Source organism: Physella acuta, unplaced genomic scaffold, assembly GCF_028476545.2.
Source record: "Physella acuta isolate Inbredline_101_S28 unplaced genomic scaffold, ASM2847654v3 ptg001828l, whole genome shotgun sequence".
NCBI lineage: Eukaryota > Metazoa > Mollusca > Gastropoda > Physidae > Physella > Physella acuta.
Genome location: NW_026733337.1, coordinates 58,266 through 80,345, shown reverse-complemented (window position 1 = coordinate 80,345; position 22,080 = coordinate 58,266). Strand labels below are relative to the sequence as shown.

Sequence of the window (22,080 nt, the reverse complement as noted above, 5' to 3'; positions counted from 1 at the left end):
AAGCCCATCCACAAATAACCACACAATCAACCCGCCCACAAGCCCATCCACAAATAACCACACCATCAACCCGCCCAAAAGCCCATCCACAAATAACCACACCATCAACCCCGCCCACAAGCCCATCCACAAATAACCACACCATCAACCCGCCCAAAAGCCCATCCACAAATAACCACACCATCAACCCGCCCACAAGCTCATCCACAAATAACCACACCATAACCCCGCCCACAAGCCCATCCACAAATAACCAACCACAAACCCGCCCACAAGCCCATCCACAAATAACCACACCATCAACCCGCCCAAAAGCCCATCCACAAATAACCAAACCATAACCCCGCCCACAAGCCCATCCACAAATAACCACACCATAAACCCGCCCACAAGCCCATCCACAAATAACCACACCATAACCCCGCCCACAAGCCCATCCACAAATAACCACATCATAACCCCGCCCACAAGCCCATCCACAAATAACCACACCATAAACCCGCCCACAAGCCCATCCACAAATAACCACACCATAACCCCGCCCACAAGCCCATCCACAAATAACCACATCATAACCCCGCCCACAAGCCCATCCACAAATAACCACACCATAAACCCGCCCACAAGCCCATCCACAAATAACCACACCATAAACCCGCCCACATGCCCATCCACAAATAACCACACCATAAACCCGCCCACATGCCCATCCACAAATAACCACACCATAAACCCGCCCACATGCCCATCCACAAATAACCACACCATAAACCCGCCCACAAGCCCATCCACAAATAACCACACCATAAACCCGCCCACATGCCCATCCACAAATAACCACACCATAAACCCGCCCACAAGCCCATCCACAAATAACCACACCATAAACCTGCCCCAACAACAAAACCCGCCTCCAGAGAAAACCCCACAACTTTTGTAGCCAGGTGCTCTGTTCAAACTATCGAGCAGACGAATACAGTGGGATGGGCCTTATCTGGCACATCTACCTGCACGACCAGGTAAGTGCACTCAGTGAACCCGTTCAAACAGGGACGTCCTGACTGGTGTCAAACCTTCAGTACAAACTCTGGCAACTGTGTGACGTCAAGCTGTTGTGGCGGCTAGGGTTTAGTCCAGGTTAAAGCGGACTGATTAATGTGCAGGGTTTCTTGTTTCTTTCGGGGGGGGGGGGTGGAGGGCCCTAGATGCATGTTTATGACTTATTAGCTACTAAAGTTACTCATAGCTACTCTATATAGGCACATTATATATATATATATATATATATATATATATATATATATATATATATATATATATATATATATATATATATATATATATATATATGTATTCTACATATATGCATATAAAATGATCGTAAAAAAGCCCGCGTCCACCGAGTGAAGCAGGTCTGACAGAGGAAATGACTTGTTTGACCAGCCACTTGACATGGGAGCCCCGCCCTGCCACACTTAACTGTCCCACAATGTTATTTACAACACGTCTGCCGCCCGCACCGTCTTGCTAACGGAAGCTTGTGTCAGACACGTGGGCCGCAGTCGACCGTGTTCGGCATCGATGTATCCAGACGATCACGGTAAGTGTTGACGGACTGTGAGAGCACGGTGACCTACAAGTGCACTGTGATGCACTTTTGGCTAAAACCTACTTTACCTTCAAGTGCTTCACAACTTAGCTGCGGAAAGTTCCATAACGGAAAGTTCCGTAAAGGAAACGTAACTATATTTAGCTTATTTTTTGTTTGTGATGTCACGTACCTCTGTGGGCGGGAGGGATTGTGACAAAAATTTTTTGCCCCCCCCCCCCCTCCCCAAACCTTAGCCTATCATTTTAAATCACCATATTATTTTGTATCCCACAAAAGTGTTTGCAGGCCGATTTAAAGGTTTCAGTATCTTAACCTTGTTACTTTTTTCCTTTATTAAAATACGCCTACTAATGTTTACTTCTTGTTCTGACCAGATTTTTAAAATTAATATGCCTTCTCGTACTTTGTCTTATGGGTCGAAAGTGGCGAGTGAAATTTGACCACTTCTAGCGCACTAATTTCTTTTAAACTTGGTGCGTGGCTCACGATCCGATGATCAGTTTTTAAGATTTTTTTTCAGCACTTAAAAATGTTTTTATTTACAATAGAGTTGCATGACTAAAAACTATTGCGCACCTAATGAACATGATAACAGTGAGGGGTATTTGGATAAGACTGCCTACTAATTTGGACAAGATTTTAATTAATTCATAAAAAATTAATTAGGCTTCCAATTAAGTCAAATTTAATGTCAGATTGCATTGTCTTCATGTCTTGACCAACGCGGCGACTTTGAAACGAATCTGTCAGTTAAAAGTGCCCGAAATTTCGTTCGAGCTTTTCGATATATGACGACAGACTGGACGAGGAAGCAAGTAAAATAAAAGATAAAAGCTTGTAAAACTTTCTTTCTTTCACCAAAGAAAAATTGGTGCTCAATATACTGTCTCTCGATACTATCCACTTTGTTTAAAAAAAAAAACTAACTAAAAAACAACATCAAAACAGCAACTTGGTGCACACACATGCCATCTACCGCTTCAAAAGCTGAACTCAAGTCTCAAGACAACAAAATTTATTTTCATCACTTTGAACAAGTTTCCATGAAAGCAAAGGTTCTCAAATGTTGACATCACAACCCCACCTGCCACCCTATACAGAAAGTCGTCTAAGGGCGAGCAAGCATAGAGACTTTAAATTTGTCTTTACTAACAGTAATCTCCCTTGGTTAAGAGAACATCGCATCGACTGGTTCGCTTGAGTCCCGTGGAGTTTGTACTAACTGAATTCGTTCCCACAATCCTAGTGGCATACAGGTCCTTGATCACGTGATAGCTTACCTAGTGCAACATGTTTAGGTGTCGTCTGCTACTTGTGCTGTTGGTTTAACTGTCGTCTGCTAGTGGTGCTACAGTGTGGTAAGAAAACATTTGAATTCTAAAAACGTCTGCGTGAATTAGAACGTCCGTCCTACATGTGGTCAACTGAACACGCATGTTAGCGTACGGTTTAATACCTTAAACAGGGTCCATAGGTTGCTTCAGACCCTTAAACTACTTCGATATACCCTCACTCACAACTGACATTACACTGACCTGGTGAGTCAGGGATGTCCACATTGAGAACCTCGGCATGAAGTAATAAACAAACAATATACAACATGGTTTATAAACACAAGGAAATACAGGAAATAAGAACAATCAAATAGAAAACATGAGCGACCTTTGACCTTAAGATCTAAGCTGCTGAAGTCTTGGCGAAATATTGTGAGTGTAAGGCAAGAACCGGCTTCCTCAGGGGAACCTCGTGGTTCTCATCCCGTGCCTGTGGAGGCTGGGGGACAGTCAGCTCCTGGATCATCTGATTGGATGCTTCCTTCAGGAGGTCAGGGCCAATGATGCCGGCCTGGTCCCGACCCCCGGGGCCTTGCAACGATGTACCGGTCACGTGGGTGCTACTTCCGGTCACGGGACTGTGGACACAGCTGGGGCAGTAGAAGGGGCTGGGGGTGGGGTCCATAGTGTTGTAGTTGGTGAACATCTCGCTGGGGTGGTACCCGCTCAAAGACTGGCCGTAGTCGTAGCCATTAAGTCCACGCGAGAACATGGTGTGCTGGGGCGGGGTGGGCGCCATCACGTGCGGCGACCTGGAATGTGTGTGAGCTGGGGGTGAGCGCAGTTCCTCCAGGTGACAGCCCGGGGGATTGGTCGTCTGCAGGAGGTCGCTGGTCGGTATGACGTCCTGGTGAATCTGGGTCATCAGGAAGGAATGTAGCGCCATCCCCGAGAGGTTGGGGTACTGGGCTGGGTGTGACGTCATCTGGCTGTTCCTGGTGCAGCAGGCCGTGACCAGCTCGGCTGTCCTGGCCGGCTGCGGGCAGAACGTGTCCAGGGAGGACAGCTCGGACAAGGCACAGCTGTGGTCAAGTTCAAAGTAATTGGGCAGCAGGGACAGCGCGTGGATGTCCCCCTCCTCGCCGTTGAAGCCGGTCTCTGCGATCTGTCGCACGCCGCGGCTGTCGTCGTTGGCACGAGGGCGAATCTGTACCGTGCTGATGCTGGTGGGCGAGGTCTGACAGGGGGAGCAACTGTTGTATGACTCCCTGCTGTTTGATTTTGATGGGGTTCTCCCCCTTGGTTTGTTGTGCGTCGTGTCTGTTTTTTTCACGTCGTCGTCGTCGTCGTCGTCATCGATGGTTTCGTAGACAGCCGAGTAGGCCCTGGAGTAGCACTGGTCGGTTGGACTCAGCCGCATCAGGGGGTGGCGGGACGCGCACGATGGGCAGTTCCACTTGGGATCACATGAGGGGTGGCAGGCTGCAGGTGGGTTGGGAAGGCCACGATGGCGAAATGGTGGGTAGATAAGGTCATCATCGCCTTGAACCTGGATTTAAAGCAAACATCAGGTTACTAAATGTAGTGTTCATACCAGATTATAAGCGGAAGAGAGGAAGACCACTGGGAACATGGAGGAGAGAGATGGAAGAAGAAGTGCAGGCTACTGGCAAACCTGGCATGAATTGATGTAAGTAAGTAATGTATATCCAATTTAATGACAAATATTTATAAGTAGTTAAATGCATCATAATTGTTATGGAACTTTTAGATAACTTAACTTTAGGGAACTTTTAGGCAACTCGAGGAAGTTTATAGTAAAAGTGGCAAGCTGACCTCGAGGTTAGAAAAATCTGTACAGTTGACGGCGTCGCTGGTTGACGTACTGAGCTGTAGCTGTTGACGGGAAGGACGTGTGGCGGCCATCTTGTGACGTACACGGTGTCTGGGAGAGAATGGAAAAAAAAATTAACAAAATATAAAATCAGCTGGCAGGCAATAATTAGACGAGGCGATACGCAGAGGCGTAGTGAGGGGGGGGGGGGGGGGGGGCCCGGGCGCCGACCTTAGGGGGCGCCAAAATGGGTTGGAAAAACAAATTGAAAGTTTGAGGGGGGGGGGTGCAAATCGAAAGTTTGTCCCCAGGCGCCGGGAAGGGTCGCTACGCCTCTGGCGATACGCACTCTAACTGTGGTAGTCACGACACAATACTTACTTGGTACCACTTAGAATGAGGTATCGATCCGGGAATACAAAGAATAAGGTATCGAATGGACGATACTTTGTACAACTTAGAATAAGGTATGGAGCAGACGATATATGGAGCAGACGATATGTGTAGCAGACGATACTTACTTGGTAACACAGACGAGCATGGCCACCAGCATGACGACCACGACAAAAAAGATGGCGCTCCCAATGGACAGTTGGCAGGGCACGTCACACCACGTGTGCTCGGACGTCGCGAGGTCACCCAGCGGTGACCCGTGGTCTGGGGCCTCAGTAAGCCGGAAGTCTACGTCAGCGTTCCCGCGCTGGGGGCCGAGGTTCGGGTCAACATCAGACGGGAAAAGGATGTGTTTAATCTCGCATTTTCCCGCCAAAAACGTCTGGACGTTCCTGATGTGAGGCAGCAGACGAGATGAGTTGACCTCGATCAGCAGACGTGGCTTCCACGGGGGCGGGCAGGGGAAGGAGGACCAGAAGTCCCGGATGTCGGCGTCCAGGTCTCTAGCGGGAGCTGACGTCAGCAGGTCGAATGGGGACATTGATGACGTAGCGGCCAACACCCGCGAGGATTCGCTTGACGACATCGTTGTCACCAGCAACAGTGACGTCATAGGAAGTACTCACACTCTGGCTACGCTGGACGCTGTATTGCATTGGGCGACAGTGACCTAGAAAATAGAATACAAGTTGATAATCTTATATTTCCACCACCCCCCCCCCAAGCTACAAGTGAATGATTGCCAGAACTAAAGTAAAAAAAAAATTCGATTAATCTTGAAGTGAGGACGAGAGAGGAGCAGTTGGCCTTAAGCGGGCTCCGCTCCATGATGGCCTGTTAGGGCAGATGCAGCGGGGAGATAATAGAGCCCGGATTAGCTGGCCCGCGGGGACAGCCCACATGGTGGACCTTCAGTCGCTGGCCATCATTTAGGATTAAGAGCTTTTATGGTGGCCAGCAGGATAAGTGGCCGGAAAAATGGGATGAGCTGCGGAGGGTGGCGGGTGGCGCGGGACGTTACAGGTTCTCCAAGACTGAGTTCCGGCATAATGGCCGACAGGAAGTGCTGGACATGAAAGACGTGGAGAGAAACACCGGGCAGGTGTCTACATTCCCAGGAATATTTCTCGGAGACTTTTTTTTTTCTGGCGGCATTGAAAATAGATTGAAGACGCAAGAACGCAATTTATTGTCGAAGACTGGGTCGACCCCCGCTCACGTTGGGAAGGGAAAAAAAAAGTTTCCAGACAGAAGAGATCACGGGGAGGTCCATTTGTTGGGAGTTGATCGGGGAGGGGGGGGGGGGTAATTGCTATTGGAGAGGACGATTTGAAATGCAGTTATGAGGAAATACTCCTAATAATTTCTCCAGAAACGTTTTAATATTACATGGAAAACATTTACGCGGGCGGGATTTTTTTTTATACTGTGAAGTTATGTATCAAGGACAAATTATATCAGAGCTCATGATGCAATTTACATCATACATTATATATATATATATATATATATATATATATATATATATATATATATATATATATATATATATATATATATATATATATATATATATATATCGATTGTTAAATGTAGGTCACCGTTTGGAAGGCCATAATGCGGTTTCCTGTGATGGGAAATGGCCGAGTATTTGAGCGGGTATTGGCCGAGTATTTGAGCGGGTATTGGCCGAGTATTTGAGCGGGTATTGGCCGCTCATATCGCTGTCAAAGACTAGATCCCCCTGCCAATCAGCGCCCGTGGCCGGGACATGATTGTGGGGTGGATGTCGTTAACCAACGCAAACATCTATCTGGTCAGCCGAATTAAAAGCTTTTGGGTGTTCTCACAAACATTATCTCCTGCCCGGGATGGCGGCCCGGGGGTCTAAGTGTGGATGAATTATTCACGGGCGGGCTGGCGTAGTTTGACGCCGTTTGCTGCTTCTACTAGAAAAAAAAAATGTCGCCCTTAACTATCCACTGGGCGGGGGAGTGGTCAGGGCGGGAGAATAGACAGAATGTTGAGGCTGGAGTCGAACAGCGAGAAGTATATTCAACACTTCTAATAGAGCCAACATGAGAGTAAGAAGTTCAAAGACTTTGAAATAAGAAATCTGTGGACGTGTAGACCCCACAATTAATGTCATGTGTACACAACGCAAAATATGTGTCATCTGTACACCACACAAAACCTCCAATTAGTACACCACACAAAACCTCCAATTAGTACACCACAAAGAACGTTATCACTTGTACCTAACAAAACTGAATCTCTCGTTTGTCAGTTGGCTTCAGTAATTCCCCAATGACTTCAGCAAAAACCGTGTTTGTGGGTTCACTGACACGTAACGATGTCCAAACAAGGGATAAACAGTGCACTCTAACACCACCTAACAGCATCGCCAAACATCATCAGTAAACAGCATTACCAAACAGCACCACCTAACGACACCACCAAACATTAACATCATCAGTAAACAACATCACATAACAGCATCACCAAACATCACCACACAATAACATCATCAGTAAACAACATCATATAACAGCATCACCAAACATCACCAGTAAACATCATCAGTAAACAACACCACCAAACAGCACAATATGCAGCACACTCGCGTGCTGTTGACCCGCTGACCAGATGTGATCAACGACAAACTCAGCCCTATTGTCTGGCACCTGTGTGATGCAGGTACCAGAGCTAGGGGCCGCAGGTACCAGTGCCAGGGGCCGCAATTAAGCCAGGTAAAAGCTGCACAAAGTACGTCATTAGAAACTTATTTGCTTCTGCTCATTAAGCTCACCCGATGTAATTATTTCCATGTAATCACTTGTAAGTCATTACATGCATGTAATCACGTGTAAGTCATTACATGCATGTAATCACTTGTAAGTCATTACATTCATGTAATCACGTGTAAGTCATTACATGCATGTAATCACGTGTAAGTCATTACATGCATGTAGTAGCTCGGGCTGATTGTGCACGAGACAACTAATTGCGGGTGATTACCTTATGGAGAGTTGGGTGAGGGACTAACGAAGCAGTGGTCCACCATAGACCGGCAGTCCGGCCCTCGAGAGACCGGCAGTCCGGCCAACATAGACCAGCAGTCTTGGGTCAGCAATAAACCCAATCGATGACAGGGCGGGGCACTTAGCTCAGATATAATTAATTAGTCGCCTCCCCCCCCCCCCCCCCACAGAGGGAATAACCATAGATCGATGTCTGTCTTTGATGTGCATGTGGAGACATTGTGTTAGTCTGCTGACATAAAGTATGCTGAGGTATTGTCTGCTGACATACAGTGTGCTGAGGTAAAGTGTGCTGAGGTAAAGTGTGCTGAGGTAAAGTGTGCTGAGGTAAAGTGTGCTGAGGTAAAGTATGCTGAGGTAAAGTGTGCTGAGGTAAAGTATGCTGAGGTAATGTCTGCTGACATACAGTGTGCTGAGGTAAAGTATGCTGAGGTAAAGTATGCTGAGGTAAAGTATGCTGAGGTAAAGTATGCTGAGGTAAAGTATGATGAGGTAAAGTGTGCTGAGGTATCAAAGTAACAATGTTGGGTAGAATCGAAGGTAGGCAACTAGCATCAATACTACGTGTACAGGCAAACATACGACAGGGAGGTAACAAACAACAACATTGGCTACCACAGGAAAGGGGCGACAACCAATCGCTTGAGCAGAATCGTGTCGTACACAGAGAGAGACGCTAACATTGGATTTAATTTGAACTGGGAGATTTTACAATGTTCTTTCATTGCGTTTGTTTCTGTGATTAAGTAATTTCTCTGTAAAAATATTTATGCGTTTTTACAATTATTTTATCCCATTTCCCCCTAAAATCATTATCCCCCCCCCCCCCCCACTCACATAAAACCAAGTGGTCAGTGTTTAACTGGTGTCCAACTAATCCCAGATAAGCTTAATCCGCAAGGGAACCCACACCTTAATCCACAATATAATCCACATCTTGACCCCCATCACACGACTGTAGAACGAGGGCATTGACCCCCCCTCCGAGCTTTGATTGGGGTTTTGTGTGTGAATAAAACACAGCCACCCCGATCGTTGTGTGGAGTCACGTCCAAAAAAAAAAACCCAGCAATCGTCTTAAGTCCAAGTCTTGAACCCATTAGAGCGGCCCCTCCCCCCGCCTTTCACCCGCCCCATTGGAGCAATGGTCCATGGAATTGAAGGGCAAGGTCACCGACAGAAGGGGAAGTAAAAGATAGCTCGAAATTCTCCCCCCTTTCTCTGGTCTTAGATTTTAAAGTAGGAACTGTAAATAACGGTCAGTTTCTGTGGAACCGTTTTACGTTTTTACAAGTTTGGCAACCGAGGAGGGGGAAGGGAGATAATTTGTTGTTGGAGTAATGTCCCCTTGTTTGGGCGGGGACGGACTGAAATACAATTGATCTGATGAAGGAAATATGAAACTTAAATCTCGCGTCGAACTCGCTGAACGCAATTTCATTCATTTGAATAGAGTTAACGATAGGCGGGAGAGATAAGGCGATGCCACCAGCAGCTAAAAATAGGATAAAAAATTGGGATAATTTAATTTGGGATAACAAAACCACCCCAGCTCTGAAGCGGAGAGTTGTGTGATTCTGAGGGATATTGACAAAGGGAGAAATGTGATTGTTGTGGTGGGATATTTGTTAAAGGATAACTGTGATTATTGGGATAGCTACTTAAGGATAAATGTGATTGTTTGGATAATTACTTCAGGATAGATGTGATTGTAAGTGAGATTGTTGCGAGGTTGGGAGGAGGATAAAAAATTGTATAGAGTGACAGAAGGATTGACTAATTGTTGGATTAGTAATCAACACCATCATTTTTCTTGGATGTTAGGCGGTTGGGTGTGATTTTTGCAGATGTTGGTTGATGTTGGTGTTGCCGGACTTGTGTGTTGGTGTTTAGGGTTGTTGTACGGGTGTTGTGTGTGTACAGTTGTATGTATTGTATGTATGGTTTGCTGTCAGTAGTGTTCGGGTTCAGTCTGCACCGTGTGTTGGACGGAGCGACTGGTGAGTGCATGACTGATGATATTCCCGCTCAACCACAATCATCTGATGATATTCCTGCTCAACCACAATTATCCACAAGCCGGGTATTTCTGTCGGTTCTTCCCCCCCCCCCCCTCCATTTCTCCCTGACCGAAATCCGAGATGTTGACGGATAAACCAAAGCCCGACCTAACCTATGGTTTATCGATCTCTTCATCTTTTGGCCCATTGGGCTTTTTCACGAGCCACTGGTTTAGACAGCCACTGGCCCATTTTTTTTAAAGGCGTGGGCTTTATTATCAATCTAAATTTCTGACGTAGACCGGTTGGTGAAACATTACAATTTTTAAAAAAAGTTTTAGAGAGGGAAAAGGCAGCAGTAGAGTTTAAATATTCATGTGATAGATCTGATGGTATCATCGGTCTGATGGTATCATCGATGTGATGGTATCATCGATCTGATGGTATCACCGATTTGATGGTATCATCGATCTAATGGTATCATTTGATGGTATCATCGATGTGATGGTATCATCGATCTGATGGTACCATCGATCCGGTGGCTACCCTCGGACTTGCACACGGCTAATGTTCCACCGCCCGCCCTCATTAGCCAAACGTCCTACCTGAGCGAGCTTTGATGGAAATGGGCGCGCGCTAGTTTTATCCAATCAATGGCCAAATTAAATTCGCTTCTTCGGCGCCGGGTGGGACTGTTTACTTCAGGGGACGCGACGCAACTTAAGTCGTTTGACGTCAGCGTGTTCTAATTATTTGGTGACGTCATCGAGGTCAAATCTTCTTTTGTGATGTCATCGTGATCAAGGTTTGGAGACGTTAGCGTCATTAGTATGGGCTTGCGTGACGTCAGCGTGGTCAGCGTGTGACACCTACAGCTATACCTGAAAGCTGACGTCACCAGACACCAACTAGACCCACACAGAGCCCGTAGCTGTTACCCTACAGACACCAACGCCCCCCCCCCCCCCCGAAATAGGAAACCATCGAATGAATGAGAACACGCGACTTGACGCTCCTGGTTACAATTCGATTGTCACAGAGAGAAAGACTTTCGAGGCTTAACGGCAACCGCTGATCCATTCACATGTGTGATCCTGTCACTCACACAACGTGATCTGTCACACAACGTGATCTGTCACACAACGTGATCTGTCACACAACGTGATCTGTCACACAACGTGATCAGTCACACAACGTGACCTGCCACACAACGTGACCTGCCACACAACGTGACCTGCCACACAACGTGACCTGCCACACAACGTGATCTGTCACACAACGTGATCTGTCACACAACGTGATCTGTCACACTACGTGATCTGTCACACAACGTGATCTGTCACACAACGTGACCTGCCACACAACGTGACTTGCCACACAACGTGACCTGCCACACAACGTGATCTGTCACACAACGTGATCCGTCACACAACGTGATCTGTCACACAACGTGATCTGTCACACAACGTGACATAATATTCTGTTCCGCGTCCGGCATTAATCTCATCAGCCCATATGGTCAACTCTAGCCCAAATAGTCAGTATCCGGAAGAAACTAATGCCCCACACAGTGATGGCGTAAGACGGCCCAGGCAGGTCAACTGAAGTACCACATAGCTCGGTCTGGCGATGGCCAGTTCAGGTGGTTTTGTGGCCAGTTCAGGTGCTTTTATGGCCAGTTCAGGTGGTTTTGTGGCCAGTTCAGGTGGTTTTATGGCCAGTTCAGGTGCTTTTATGGCCAGTTCAGGTGGTTTTGTGGCCAGTTCATGTGGTTTTGTGGCCAGTTCATGTGGTTTTGTGGCCAGTTCAGGTGCTTTTATGGCCAGTTCAGGTGGTTTTAGGGCCAGTTCAGGTGGTTTTGTGGCCAGTTCAGGTGGTTTTGTGGCCAGTTCAGGTGGTTTTATGGCCAGTTCAGGTGGTTTTGTGGCCAGTTCAGGTGGTTTTGTGGCCAGTTCATGTGGTTTTATGGCCAGTTCATGTGGTTTTGTGGCCAGTTCAGGTGGTTTTGTGGCCAGTTCAGGTGGTTTTGTGGGCAGTTCATGTGGTTTTGTGGCCAGTTCAGGTGGTTTTGTGGCCAGTTCAGCTGGTTTTATAGCTAGTTTTGTTGAGTTTTTGTAATCCGATAGGAAAATAAAAATGTGCAGCGAATTGAAAACAGTAATTAGCTAAGTCCTGTATTACTAATTAGAACAGGCGAACAAAGTATTGATTAGACAGAGAACACTAAACTGCCTCCCACACAACAGATAACACAACACACAGCTGACGGCATTGTTTAGAGAGAAACTACAATCTTTATATACAATGTAGACGCTATATATGTGAGTATAGATGTATATATATATATATATATATATATATATATATATATATATATATATATATATATATATATATATATATATATATATATATATATATATATATATTCTGCCATGCAGGGATTGCAAGTAAAAGATATGTTCATGGATGGAGTCAGTTCTAGCTGTACCAGTACCATCCCAGCCTGTTCCCGCATCATCACCACACTTGACTAGAAACGACAACTGCGCCTAGACGTCACCCCAACATAAAACCACCGGGGCGGGGAAATGTCGGAGCAATGATGCATCCTAAGTGGCTGCCAATCTTTGATGCCGGCCAAGATAAAAGAAGCCGTCTGGCTTTTATACCCGGATACATCCCCCCCACCCCTTTCCCTGCCCCGCCTGCATCTTTAAATTTTAAAACTGCAGTGAAAGACTAGCTCATGAAATACAAAACCATTAGCGCTCACCAAGACGCAGAAACGCCAACGGTCATAATTTGACGTCAGATTTCTTCAACTACAGGCCAGTACTGGCTCAAGGCACATCATCACTCAACATCATTACACATCATCAGCACACATCACGCGGGCATCACCTGTCTCCATCAGCTCGTCTCATGTGACGGATTTACCTAGTTTAATACGCGGTCGCCATGGTTACCGTCATCGAATTCTCGTCCCTTAATCTCGCACGCGCCGAGTAACGCGAGACTTTCAGGATCTATTATTAGATCGCTAAGCTTGAATCAAGTAGACAAAGCCGCTGCCCCCCTCCCCACCCCCCTCACACAAACAGTGAGATGAACAGTTATGTTGGAAATGACAATGTAAAATCCCTATCGTGAATTACACAGTGTTAAATAATTAAACTCGGCTGAAATGGGGAGGTAAACGAACACATAATATTGGACGTCGCTAGCCTCCCTTGGCCCATCGCAACGTCTATGGACGCTATTGTCCAGAGTTTTATCAACATTTTCCCTTTTATTTGCCATATTGGACGTGAATACAAAAAAGGACATTTCCCTGGCATCGCAGCTAGACTTGACTGTTGAGCTGCGTGGCGCATCACATAGAGCACAAGGTCACGTGACAAAAATAAAGGGAGGTTTGAACCCGAGAAATCTGGCTGCAAGCGTAGTTTTACTTTGCCGGTTTGTCCCGTAGTCCAGACCAAATAAAACAAAAGAAAAATGTCCGCCCCAGCCACCAACCATCTCAGTCGTAGCCAAAATGTCCCCCCCTTACAACCCCACTCTAAATTTTATCACATTCAGCCAAACAAAAAAATCTTCACAACAACCACGCCAACCCCTCACAACAATCCCTCACTACAACCCCTCGCAACAACCCATCAAGCCAACCTCTCATGACAACCTCTCACGCCAACCCCTCACAGCATTCCCTGAAGCCAACCTCTCACGCCAACCCCTCGCAACAACCCATCTTTCCAGATAGTTTTAAAGTTTCAATTTCTGAAGCTTCAAACTCTGTAACGTGATCCATCCCCCCGCGTGATCCGGCCCCCAGAGATCACGTGACGTCTATAAATAGATCGTGTTTGTTTTGTTTCACGTCTATTGTGTACGTTAAGTCTCTCGTGGCCCGGAAAAAGAAAAAAGCCACGCTAAAAATGAAGAGATAGAGAACATAATACACTTGATTAATCTCTGGAATAAATGATTCACTCCAGACCCCCACCCCACCCCCCCTACCTCAGGCCAAGGGGAGTAAGCGATCATATAGTTAAACATTTATTTCACGATGTCCGCTTGGTTCCGTTAAGGAAGTTGATTGGAATATGCAGTAGCCAGGGGTAGCCCCAGCCCCAGGAAAACAGGGGGGGGGGGGGGGGGGGTAGCAAATATTCTCAGGTTTCCTACATTTCTGAAAATAATGTGAAAATGTGACATTTGACTCAGAGGTAATGTGACAATTTTGAGAGCTTAGAAGCCGGTGGAAGATTTCTGCAAAACCAGGTCAAGATGGCTGACATGTGAGATTTGTTGAAAATATGAGAAGAGGAAACTTTACGTACGGATGTGTTGGTTGATTTGACGGAGGAAACTTTACGTACGGATGTGTTGGTTGATTTGACGGAGGAAACTTTACGTACGGATGTGTTGGTTGATTTGACGGAGGAAACTTTACGTACGGATGTGTTGGTTGATTTGACGGAGGAAACTTTACGTACGGATGTGTTGGTTGATTTGACGGAGGAAACTTTACGTACGGATGTGTTGTTTGATTTGATGGAAGAAACTTTACGTACGGATGTGTTGGTTGATTTGACGGAGGAAACTTTACGTACGAATGTGTTGGTTGATTTGACGGAGGAAACTTTACGTACGGATGTGTTGGTTGATTTGACGGAGGAAATTTTACGTACGGATGTGTTGGTTGATTTGACGGAGGAAACTTTACGTACGAATGTGTTGGTTGATTTGACGGAGGAAACTTTACGTACGAATGTGTTGGTTGATTTGACGGAGGAAACTTTACGTACGGATGTGTTGGTTGATTTGACGGAGGAAACTTTACGTACGGATGTGTTTGTTGATTTGACGGAGGGTGGTGTTAGACGGAGGGTGGTATTAGACACTGGCTGGAGGGGAAATGGGAGAGTACAAGACACACGAGATGAAGACACAGTTGGAGACACACGAGTTGGAAACACGAGTTGAAGACATACGAGTCGAAGACATACGAGTTGAAGACACAGGAGATGAAGACACACGAGTTGAAGACATACGAGTTGAAGACATACGAGTTGAAGACATACGAGTTGAAGACATACGAGTTGAAGACATACGAGTTGAAGACATACGAGTCGAAGACATACGAGTTGAGGACACAGGAGATGAAGACACACGAGTTGAAGACATACGAGTTGAAGACATACGAGTTGAAGACATACGAGTTGAAGACACACTAGTTGAAGACACAAGAGATGAAGACACACGAGTTGAAGACAGACCAGACCATAAAGACACACAAGACAAAGACGTCACACATGGCTCTGTACTGTCACCGGTGATCACATGTTTGTGCCACTCATGCTATATCAGGTTTTTGACCACTAAAAGTCAAAAGGTCATTTATGGACCAACAAAAGTCAAAAGGTCAGTGGGGACCAAGGCGACTGACACTAACGTTTACTTTCTGTATTTACAAAAACCTGCTTTGGCTTTTATTGACCATCATAAACACACGCACAATTTTCAATTTCTATTTTTTATTTAATAAAAGACTTTTTCCTCTCTCTCGTCGCCTCGGTCTAAGCTGGGTTTGATCCTGCGAACAAGCGTTGATTCCCATGCCAATCTGCCCAGCATAAAAAGCACACAGCTCGCCAGCAGGCAATAAAGCCGTGTAGCAGCCCATGGCGCGAGATATTCACCTCGCGTTCTTTGGTTGCAAAATTACTTTTTAGCACGACAGCCCGTTTTTAGCGGGAGTAGAAAAAAGATTCCAATACTTGAGGCGGGAGGAAGAAGACAAAGCCTCGCGTTTTATCAGAAGAGCTAAAAACCTGAAGATTTTAGAACATGATCAATATTGTACCCCATCCTCTGCTGATATTTCAGTAATTGCGGATTTGTGAGCTAATGGCGGCTCTAAATAAAAGGAATTTTCTAGAAGAACAATCCGTCGAGCGCTGGGAGGAGATTTAGGGTGGGGTTTTTGTGGGGCCGTCGTAGATTTATTGTCTTCATCTGGCGCTGAGTAAATAAAACTCGGCTCTTTAATATTTCATGCACTTGATGCAGGTGCTAGCGGGGGGTGGGGGAGCGGGGAGGTAGATGGGGTGGGGTGGACTGCGCCAGAACAAAAGTTGGTAATACAGTGATGGTGGTGCTGTTTGTGGTTGTGATTTTGGTGGTTGTCCCTTGTGGACACCTCTGGGCGTCAACACCGGCAGGTTACAGACTTTTCAGATGATTTTCTGACCAATCTGCCGGCTGCTTACTGATCCCGACCGGTCTGCCGGCTGCTTACTGATCCCGACCGGTCTGCCGGCTGCTTGTCGATCCGGGCCGGTCTGCCGGATGCTTGTCGATCCTGGCCGGTCTGCCGGCTGCTTACTGATCCCGACTGGTTTGCCGGCTGGTTGCTGATCCCGACCGGTCTGCCGGCTGGTTGCTGATCCCGACCGGTCTGCCGTCTGCTTGTCGATCCCGACCGGTCTGCCGGCTGGTTGCTGATCCCGACCGGTCTGCCGGCTGCTTGTCGATCCCGGCCGGTCTGCCGGCTGCTCGCTGATACCGACCGTCCAATAGTGCACTGCTGGTGCTGATTCAGAGCTCGTGAATAAGTAATGGCTAGTGCCGGAATGAAAGGGCCAATGAATTCTGCTGTCAGATCGTCTGCTAATGGCAGGTTCTCCGCTGCAGACGCCACCCCCCCCCCCACTCAAACATTGATGAAATGCTGAATAAATGGACCCAGGGGCTGGCACAGGTAACTTCTTTAGGCACCAGAGGCTGACGGTTAAAATGGCGCGACTTTGGGGACACAGACCGTCATGGCGTCTCATCTAATCACGTGACGAGGGACAGTACAGGCACGTGGCGTGGGGTCATCCTAACGGTCAGCGGGGTCTACAGGCAGTTTTATCCTAGAATTGGTTTTGTTTTGGTCGAAACCAGGGCAGTTGAGGACAGTTTGAAACGCTGGATCGATGGAGGGTGTGTTTTGTTGGGTGGCAGCACGGCCCAGTGCACAGAATGGCTACGACACACGACTAGGCAGGGATCGTAAGTTGGGGGGGGGGGAGGGGGGAGGGGAGGGGGGTTAGGACGTGATCATGCATAAATGGTGAGTCTCCTGAGTGCGTGGGGATGCAGACATTCAAAGTTCGTGGGGGGGGGGGAAGTCTACGTGGTTTTAAAATATCTTAGCATCAAGGACATTGGAACAAAATATCTTAGGATTGGGAACATTGAAACAAAATATCTTAGGATTGGGAACATTGAAACAAAATATCTTAGGATTGGGAACATTGAAACAAAATATCTTAGGATTGGGAACATTGAAACAAAATATCTTAGCATCAAGAACATTGGAACAAAATATCTTAGGATTGGGAACATTGAAACAAAATATCTTAGGATTGGGAACATTGAAACAAAATATCTTAGGATTTGGAACATTGGAACAAAATATCTTAGGATTGGTAACATTGGAACAAAATATCTTAGCATCAAGAACATTGGAACAAAATATCTTAGGATTGAGGACATTTGAAATTGTGGTTTCAGAACATGTTAACAATGAAGATTTAAAATAAAACCCGTATGTTAATGCAGTTAGAATTATTTCAATGTTGTTTTTATGGAAGCGGCAGGCTGATATTAAGACAAATTGAAATAAATTGCGGTGTAAAAAATAAAAATAAAGCCTATCAATATCATTAGGCTAATGAGAATTACTGGATCACGTGGTCTAAAAAATATTGCCCGTAAACTTTTTGTTGGGGGATCTTGTGGAATGAGAAATGGGGGGGGGGGGGGGGTAGGGTAAACATGAAATCCTAATTATCAGGGTACACGAGATAAACAAGGGGACCGCTGGACATTACTACACGTTTTATACATGGCTCAGTGTGTGTGTGTGTGGGGGGGGGGCTGGAGTGGGGACCCCTGGACATAACATATTTTGTATCTAGCTCGGCGGGTTCAACTGTGGCCCTTTAATTAGCAGTGTTAATTAGTCACACTGCCTAATGAGCCGTGACTGGGGTTAAATTAATATTATTTCCATAATCTAACGGTCGTTAATTAATTGTTTCTCTCAGATGTGTGTCAAATAATGCCTGTTCAGTCAAGCACAAAAAAAATGCAAATTTTAAAGTTAATTTTTGAACAGTCGGTGAGTCATTGGTCTAACGGCAACACGTGCTGAGCTGCGGGTAGCACGTGCAGTCACGTGATGTACAGACTGGTCAACAGGTGGGATAGTCAGGTGGGCGAACATTCGGTGAGGTAAGCGTTGGGGTAGGTAAGAGGTCAGGTATGGTAAGCCTTCAGGTAAGTTAAGCGGTCAGGTAAGGTAAGCGTTCAGGTATGGTAAGCGTTCAGGTATGGTAAGCGTTCAGGTATGGTAAGCGTTCAGGTAAGGTAAGCGGTCAGGTAAGGTAAGCGTTCAGGTAAGGTAAGCGGTCAGGTAAGCGGTTAGGTAAGGTAAGCGTTCAGGTAAGGTAAGCGGCCAGGTAAGGTAAGCGGTCAGGTAAGCGGTCAGGTAAGGTAAGCGGTCAGGTATGGTAAGCGTTCAGGTAAGGTAAGCGTTAGGTAAGCGTTCAGGTAAGGTAGCGTTCAGGTAAGGTAAGCGTCAGGTAAGGTAAGCGGTCAGGTAAGGTAAGCGGTCAGGTAAGGTAAACGTCAGGTAAGGTAAGCGGTCAGGTATGGTAAGCGTTCAGGTAAGGTAAGCGGTCAGGTAAGGTAAGCGTTCAGGTAAGGTAAGCGTTCAGGTAAGGTAAGCGGTCAGGTATGGTAAGCGTTCAGGTAAGGTAAGCGGTCAGGTAAGGTAAGCGTTCAGGTATGGTAAGCGTCAGGTAAGGTAAGCGGTCAGGTAAGGTAAGCGTCCATGTAAGGTAAGCGGCCAGGTAAGGTAAGCGGTCAGGTAATGTAAGCGTCAGGTAAAGTAAGCGTCAGGTAAAGTAAGCGTCAGGTAAGCCACACGTGAAGCAGGACAAGACGCTGACCGGCAATACATGGGTGGGAGAGGGGGTGAGCGAAGAAAAAAACTATCAAAAAGTCTTAACACATGGGGGGGGGGGTGGTGGTTGTACAAAAATGAAATATCGATATACTGGTTTATCAAATGTTACTTGTTAGCATAATACGGATTCTTACAAGAACATATTTATGTCAGCATAATACGGGTTCTTACAAGAACATATTAAATGGCCGTATAACACCGTATACAGGTTCTTACAAGAACATATTAAATGGCCGTATAACAGCATATACAGGTTCTTACAAGAACATATTAAATGGCCGTATAACACCGTATACAGGTTCTTACAAGAACATATTAAATGGCCGTATAACAGCATATACAGGTTCTTACAAGAACATATTAAATGGCCGTATAACACCGTATACAGGTTCTTACAAGAACATATTAAATGGCCGTATAACAGCATATAATACATGTTCTTACAAGACCACGTGACCAGTCATGCATGATAGCTTCCTCATTCTTAGCATCAGCCAAAAGAACCGCGGGCCATCCAACAGGCTCATTACAAATTAACGACCATACCGTCAGGCACACATTACTTCGCTCTAATTGTAAAGTAGCTTATAACAGAATGGAGAAAACTTTAAAGATAAAGTTATAAGTAAGGAAAAGTACAACATGGAGTCAAGTAGCTGGTGAATTAGTTGAATTCGTGCCAGTACATCGAATACACGAACGGGGAAAAATTGGTGAAAACATAATGGCAGGCTATCAAATAAATTATACAAGATCTAAACTGACACTTTCTAATGGCAACAAATTACATGTTGACTTATGCCTAAGTCTAGCTGAGCTGTACTCTAACTTATACCAGTCAAAACAAATTATAACTTGACTTATGCCTAAGTCTAGCCGGGCTGTATTCTAACTTACCCCAGTGTAAACAAACTACGTGTAGACTAAAGCCTAAGTCTAGCTAGGCTGTATTCTAACTTAACCCAGTCAAAACAAACTACGTGTAGACTAAATCCTAACTCGAGGTGAGCTGTGTTCTAAGTTAACCCAGTCAAAACAAATTATAAATTGACTAAAGCTGGGTTGTATTCTAACACCAAAGTCAAAACTAACTTAACAAACTACATGTAGACTAAAGCCTAACTGGAGGTGAGCTGTGTTCTAACTTACCCCAGTCACACACGAGAGCACGCAGCAGACGACACTCAAGTGAGTTCCATCGAAAACAAAACCACAACACAACGGCTTTCCTTCTTTTAAGTCGTCTGATGGAATGTCAATATTATCAACGCATGCGCATCTGACGTTTTCAGTGCATTACGAATAACCCATCACTTCCGGTAAGAATCAATTCATCAGCCGGTAGGTGTAGCGGGTTGCGCTGTGCGGGCGTGGCGCGGGCTGGACGAGCAGACGGCTAGCAGCCGAGCAGACTAGGGACAGCCCAGCAGACTCTGGACAGCAGAGTGACAGGGTCCGGGGTTCCCCAGCGAGTTGTTGCATCAAGCGCGAAGTGACAATTGAAAAAACCATCAAAGCGAGACATTCTTTAATCACGTCTGTCTTGCCCGCCGTTTGAAGGAACATCGATACACCAGGGGCGTAGCCGCTCGTTTTGGTGAGGAGGGAGGGGGGAGGTGTATCTTAGATTCAAAGAAAACGATTTCGCTGGAAGAAAATCGTGGAGGTTGATTTTTTTTAAATTGGCGGTGCCAGATGCATCAGATATCTAGTACATTCCAAAGTTGTGACACTAGGTGTGCGTGGCTTAGTACTGACATGGTGACTTGGTTAAGTGGTGACATTGTTAAATGGTGATATTGTTAAATGGTGATATTGTTAAATGGTGATATTGTTAAATGGTGATATTGTTAAATGGTGATATTGTTAAATGGTGATATTGTTAAATGGTGATATTGTTAAATGGTGACATGGTTCAATAGTGATGACTGTTTAAATGATCAACTTGTGACTTCGTTAGATTGTGATATCTTAAAGTTGCGATGTGGTAAAATGGTGACATGGTTCAATGGTGACATGGTTCAATGGTGACATGGTTCAATGGTGACATGGTTCAATGGTGACATGGTTCAATGGTGACATGGTTCAATGTTGACATGGTTCAATGGTGACACGGCGTGAGAAAGTTGACGTCAGTGTGAGCAGAAGATTAAAGACAGACAGACGTGCTAGTTGTTCCACAGCTCCAATATCCAGCTCTAAGCTGTCCAATAAATTTCTCAAACTGCCTGGCTCATGAGCCAATCTTCCCCAACTGCTCGGCTCATGAGCCAATCTTCTCCAACTGCCTGGCTCATCTCCTTAGAGAGCCGTTACAGCCCCATACAGAAGATTTAAACCCTGCTCTACCACTGGGCCAGATTAGATACGGGCCAGCCAACTTAAGCCACTAGAGCCTCCAAACTTCAGCATCTGAGTGTAGGCCTGCCTCGCCATTACACACATCGCTCTTGTTGGCTCTTTAATTGTGGATTGGCCTATTATAAATCTTTAGGGGTAATCCATTTATGACGTCCACAATTTTTTTGGATTTTTGACACCCCCCCCCCCCCCAAAAAAAAATCCACTTTTTTTCCTTGTATAAGTCCACACGCGTCCGCAAAAGTCACTTTTTTGGGACCCCCCCCCCCCCCGCGTGTGGACGTCATAAATGAATGACCCCTTATGAAACCAATTGTGGATTGGCTACTATAAATATCTGAGAAACCAATTGTGTATTGGCCTATTATAAAAATTTTGTTCAACCAATTTTCCATTGCTGACATCCCCTGTTTAGGGGCCCCCACTTTACAATGTTACAGCACCGCCCCTGGCGATGTGGACACAGTGACCAATATTTGACCACCCCCCCCCCCCTTTCCCCGGGGGGCAGGTCATCATATCCCCCATATTTCTGTT

General features: G+C 45.9%; 1 protein-coding gene across 3 annotated transcripts in view; it reads right to left on the bottom strand.

The window, feature by feature from the left end:
- Window positions 1-2,639: 2,639 nt before the first annotated feature.
- LOC131930713 (uncharacterized) overlaps window positions 2,640-22,080 on the bottom strand; it is a 54,619-nt gene continuing 35,178 nt past the window's right edge. The window contains exons 1-4 of one of the 3 annotated variants that reach the window (XM_059287299.1): window positions 20,332-20,587; window positions 5,242-5,783; window positions 4,723-4,831; window positions 2,640-4,435 (exon numbers count right to left, since the gene is read on the bottom strand). In XM_059287299.1, coding sequence (XP_059143282.1) covers window positions 3,290-4,435; window positions 4,723-4,831; window positions 5,242-5,726 — 1,740 coding nt within the window. In that variant the 5' untranslated portion in view covers window positions 5,727-5,783; window positions 20,332-20,587 and the 3' untranslated portion in view covers window positions 2,640-3,289. Of the gene's footprint in view, window positions 4,436-4,722; window positions 4,832-5,241; window positions 5,784-20,079; window positions 20,160-20,331; window positions 20,588-22,080 lie in introns of those variants that run through there. The other 2 variants (XM_059287302.1, XM_059287300.1) reach the window with 2 other exon arrangements.